Source organism: Sinocyclocheilus grahami, unplaced genomic scaffold (assembly GCF_001515645.1).
Source record: "Sinocyclocheilus grahami isolate Dianchi unplaced genomic scaffold, SAMN03320097.WGS_v1.1 scaffold1006.1, whole genome shotgun sequence".
Classification (NCBI taxonomy): domain Eukaryota; kingdom Metazoa; phylum Chordata; class Actinopteri; order Cypriniformes; family Cyprinidae; genus Sinocyclocheilus; species Sinocyclocheilus grahami.
This window is the reverse complement of record NW_015506185.1, coordinates 762845-767438: the sequence shown is the minus strand read 5'-3', so window position 1 is coordinate 767438 and position 4594 is coordinate 762845. Positions and strand designations below refer to the sequence as shown.

General features: G+C 38.4%; 2 protein-coding genes across 3 annotated transcripts in view; both read right to left on the bottom strand.

The window, feature by feature from the left end:
* Positions 1–277: 277 nt before the first annotated feature.
* LOC107565510 (gastrula zinc finger protein XlCGF8.2DB-like) overlaps positions 278–4594 on the bottom strand; it is a 4882-nt gene continuing 565 nt past the window's right edge. The window contains exons 2-3 of one of the 2 annotated variants that reach the window (XM_016250754.1): positions 1657–2259; positions 278–1115 (exon numbers count right to left, since the gene is read on the bottom strand). In XM_016250754.1, the coding sequence (XP_016106240.1) occupies positions 713–1115; positions 1657–2234 (981 nt within the window). In that variant the 5' untranslated portion in view covers positions 2235–2259 and the 3' untranslated portion in view covers positions 278–712. The other variant, XM_016250753.1, reaches the window with a different exon arrangement.
* The window catches only part of LOC107565511 (gastrula zinc finger protein XlCGF49.1-like), a 7855-nt gene continuing 4011 nt past the window's right edge, over positions 751–4594 (bottom strand). Inside the window, exon 2 of the mRNA XM_016250755.1 lies at positions 751–799. The gene's annotated coding sequence lies outside the window, so the exon portion shown is untranslated. The remainder of the gene's footprint in view (positions 800–4594) is intronic.

Genomic DNA, 4594 nt, shown 5'->3' with positions numbered 1-4594 from the left:
AAGAGACTCGTCCATTAAATATGCTCAGATTCCTTTTGTGTTTCTCTAACATTTACTGAATGGTAAATCTTCATCAACACAAGACATTCTATTATTCTATAGAATTTATACAAGGTACATCAATAGGGAAGGAATAATTATTCATGTCTAAATTTTTATTTCTGGGTGTTCTTACTTATGAATATTATTATTATACTTTTGATTATAACTATAGCCCGTGTTATTAGTGTAGTAATTTTGAAAGTAAATTAGTAAATTCACTCAGTGATAGTAAGTGACAAGAAAAGAAAATGCCAAAAGAAAACATTACTGAAGATAGTTCCCTTCAGCGTTGCACTGATATAAAGCCATTGAGCTTCAAATTTGCACGTAAGAATGACTCGGGTGCAGTGCTCAGGTTGGAATATTTGTTTTAATAAAAGTCCATCTCTACAAGTGAATGTTTTAAGAGAATCTCATTTAGTTCCTTTTCAGCAGCAGCATTGAATTCTAAGAAACAATTACAGTAATGCAAGTGTATGAACAATCATATAATAATGAAGATTTGTAACTTTACTACAGATTATCTATATTAGGTGAAAGACTGCAGGCTCAGTAAGGTGTGTTTGAACATTTTTCACATTTTTCACATTTCGAAACCCAAACAGAGTAAAACAAGGGCAATAACTCAGCACTCGTGAACTGTTGAGCTCTTAAGCTCTTGTTTCTCCAGTCATACTGACTTTAATTTGGGACAATGCTTCTTTCTGTGCATCTGTGCCGTTTTGGAGTGAGTGAAACTCCTGCCACACGGAAGGCACTGGAACGGTTTCTCTCCCGTGTGGATTCTCTCGTGGTCTTTTAGGGCTCCTGACTGTTTGAAACTCTTCTCACAATGTGAGCACTTGTAAGGTTTTTCTCCAGTATGGATCCTGCGGTGCACTTTCAGCTGAGTGGCTGCAGTAAAGGCTTTACCACAGTCTTTGCACAAATACTCTTTCACACCAGCGTGGATTTTTAGATGGTCTTTAAAACGTATCAGCCATGCAAAACTCTTCCCACAAACAGAACACAAGTAAGGCTTCTCTTTAGTGTGAGTTTTCATGTGGGCCTTCTGGTCTTTTTCCAGAACAAACCTCTTATCGCACTGATCACACTTAAATGGCTTTTCTCCGGAGTGAAAGAGTTTATGAATTCGGAGACTATTTGACCATTTGTAACTCTTTCCGCACTGATCACATGTGAACGGCTTCTCTCCGGTGTGAATTCTTATGTGACTCTCAAGGTGGGTTTTAGTTAAAAAATACTTCTCACAATGAGGACATGAGAATGGATTTTCTCCACTGTGAATTCTCATGTGACGATTTAAATGGTCTTTACGTCCAAAACTCTTTTCACACTCAGGGCACTTGAATGGTTTCTCAATATTGTGAACCCTTAAGTGAATGTTAAGACTTCCTCGACTCGTGAAACTCTTTTCACAGTGCTGACACGCAAACGGCTTCTCTCCGGTGTGAACCCTTATGTGAATCATAAAGCATTCTTTCTGTCTGAAACTCTTTCCACACTGAGGGCATGTGAAGGGTTTCTCTCCGGTGTGAATCATCATGTGTTCTTTGAGGTTTCTTTTACTTGTGAAGCTCTTTCCACACTGATGGCATGTATTCCAGAACAAACCTCTTATCGCACTGATCACACTTAAATGGCTTTTCTCCGGAGTGAAAGAGTTTATGAATTCGGAGACTATTTGACCATTTGTAACTCTTTCCGCACTGATCACATGTGAACGGCTTCTCTCCGGTGTGAATTCTTATGTGACTCTCAAGGTGGGTTTTAGTTAAAAAATACTTCTCACAATGAGGACATGAGAATGGATTTTCTCCACTGTGAATTCTCATGTGACGATTTAAATGGTCTTTACGTCCAAAACTCTTTTCACACTCAGGGCACTTGAATGGTTTCTCAATATTGTGAACCCTTAAGTGAATGTTAAGACTTCCTCGACTCGTGAAACTCTTTTCACAGTGCTGACACGCAAACGGCTTCTCTCCGGTGTGAACCCTTATGTGAATCATAAAGCATTCTTTCTGTCTGAAACTCTTTCCACACTGAGGGCATGTGAAGGGTTTCTCTCCGGTGTGAATCATCATGTGTTCTTTGAGGTTTCTTTTACTTGTGAAGCTCTTTCCACACTGATGGCATGTATCATCATCATTCTCCTCTTTAATAAACTCCATCTTTACATCACAGCTCATTCTTATGCGGTATGGATGACCTTATCTGAAAAAAATAAAAGTAATTACACAACACATTACTCCATAAACTGGCATTACCTGAGCGATTGAAGAATACGCTGTAGGGTCATTCCGTGTCAACTAAACCAGAGGTCCCCGGCTCAAATTTTGGATTTTGCTAATATTTTTTCTGAAGAAAGATAAACATGTATAGTGATGAAAGCCAAAATATTAAATGTCATGGATGACAAGTAATCCCCTATTTTGTAGAGGGGGGTCAAAATGGCAATTTTCACCTGAGACTCAGAGCCAAATTACGGGGGGTAAAAATTACTTCAGAAAGATGGCAGCATCATAATGTTACTTTTACACAGAGATTGGAAGGTCTGTTAGTAAAATCTGTTGAATTTATAAATCTTTGTTGCATTATGTGCCAATGGTGACCTTTCAAAAATGGGGAAAGAGCACTTATCAAGTTTTTTCTCCAAAGTTTGCAGGCCTGTAACTCAAAAAGTATGAAAAATATCTTAATGCCCTTTTAGATATCGGGTCTTAACAAACTTCTCTTTTGGCATTTTCATTTTTAAGGCCCTATATGGTTCACTTCCAGAGATAATTGAATTTCAATATGGCTCCAGGAGAAAACTTTGTACAAAAATTGTACACATATTCAGTGGTCAAAAACCAAATGTGGGCCATCACTTTATCAAAATGTCACCATCCTGTTAGGCTCATCAACCATAACTCCTTCAGAAACAGCTAGAAACCTTGGATTTGTGATTGATAAGTACTGGAAGCTTGTGACACTAAAACAAATTCCTTGTATGTGCAAACATACTTGGCAATAAAGCTCTTTCTGACTTCTGATATGCGTGTGTTATATACAGTAGGCCTACTACCGTATATATGAAAATGCATATTTTTAAATTAAAGATAACTTATAGAATAAATATGGACTGCTTTGGGTGCTTGACACTTCATTGGTCATTTTGTGTTTTAAGAATTATATTCAAGGTTAAAAATAGGTTTATTCAAGGTTAACTACACAGAGCCGTTGTTCACTGACGAGCTGCGCAAAACCACGTTCATATTCGGCTCTGTGCAGTCAATGCTGCTCAATGTGAAACACGTGATGGAGATTTACCGCTGATTACAGAACGGCTTTACTGACAAGATGCGCATTAAATATCGCATGCGATTTATTCTAGTTCTTAATAAACTTTTCTTTTGGAATCTTAATTTTCAAGGCCCTGTATCATTTAGTCCCATAGATATGGGGACCTCAAGGAGGCCCCATATTCAGACTGTTGAATAATATCCATTTTCAGTGGTTGAAAACCAAATGTTGGTCACTTTGTATACTATTTTACTAATAGGCCTACCAATCTCGGTGTAAAACAAACAATAATAGGCGCGTTTCCATTACAGATTTGCACAAAACTTTGGCGATATTTTATAAATGTCGATAAAAAAGTATTGCGAAATGACAGCGTTTCCATTAACCAATGTTATGAGACTTAAACATAACCTTTTGTCTCTCGCGATAAGTCATGGCAACGGATTTTGGCTATATTTACTCAAAGGAGGCGTATGCGTGTATCTTTACAGAAGCAGCACAGAGAGCCGCTTCAGAAACGTGCGTGGCGCGGCTGGAATAAACCATAGACTGTATAAAAACATAAACACAAGCATTGAGTGGCCGTAATCAGCTTCAGTGACCGTATCAGAGCCACACTGCACCGCAGACGTGTGCAGTGTAAATTGTCTAAGCATTAATGGTAGGGAAAGCCCCTTATACTGGAGCGCGGCCACTTATGAAGTGTTTCTTGGAGGTTATAGTACACTGAAGAATGATCATATGACTTTTTACATACGCCATGTGACCTGTAAATGCGAAAAAGCCGTTTCCATTGCAGTTTTGCGAATTATTCCTTTTTCGCATTGCCTGAAAAACCCCCTCATGCGAGCGTAACAACTGTTTTGCGATATATGGGCGTTTTTGCTAAATTGACGCGTTTCCATTTGGACCCAACTAAACTCATATTTGATTTTATATGTATATTTGATTAAATAAGCCAGTAAAAACGGATTTGCTGGTAAATTAGCTTAATCTTCTAGGTAATGCTAGGTAGCCATCTAATCCGCATAGTAGGAAGGAAAGTTAAAGGGGTCATATGATGCGATTTCAAGTTCGTTCTCTCTTTGGAGTGTTACAAGCTGATTGTGCATAGATAAGATCCCTGAAGTTGCAAAGACTAAAGTCTCAAAACCAAAGAGATATTCTTTATCAAAGTTAAGACTCTGCCACGCCCCCCTAAAACGGCTCGTTCTAACACGCCCCCACATATCTACCTCACTATGTGGAAATATTAGCATAATGC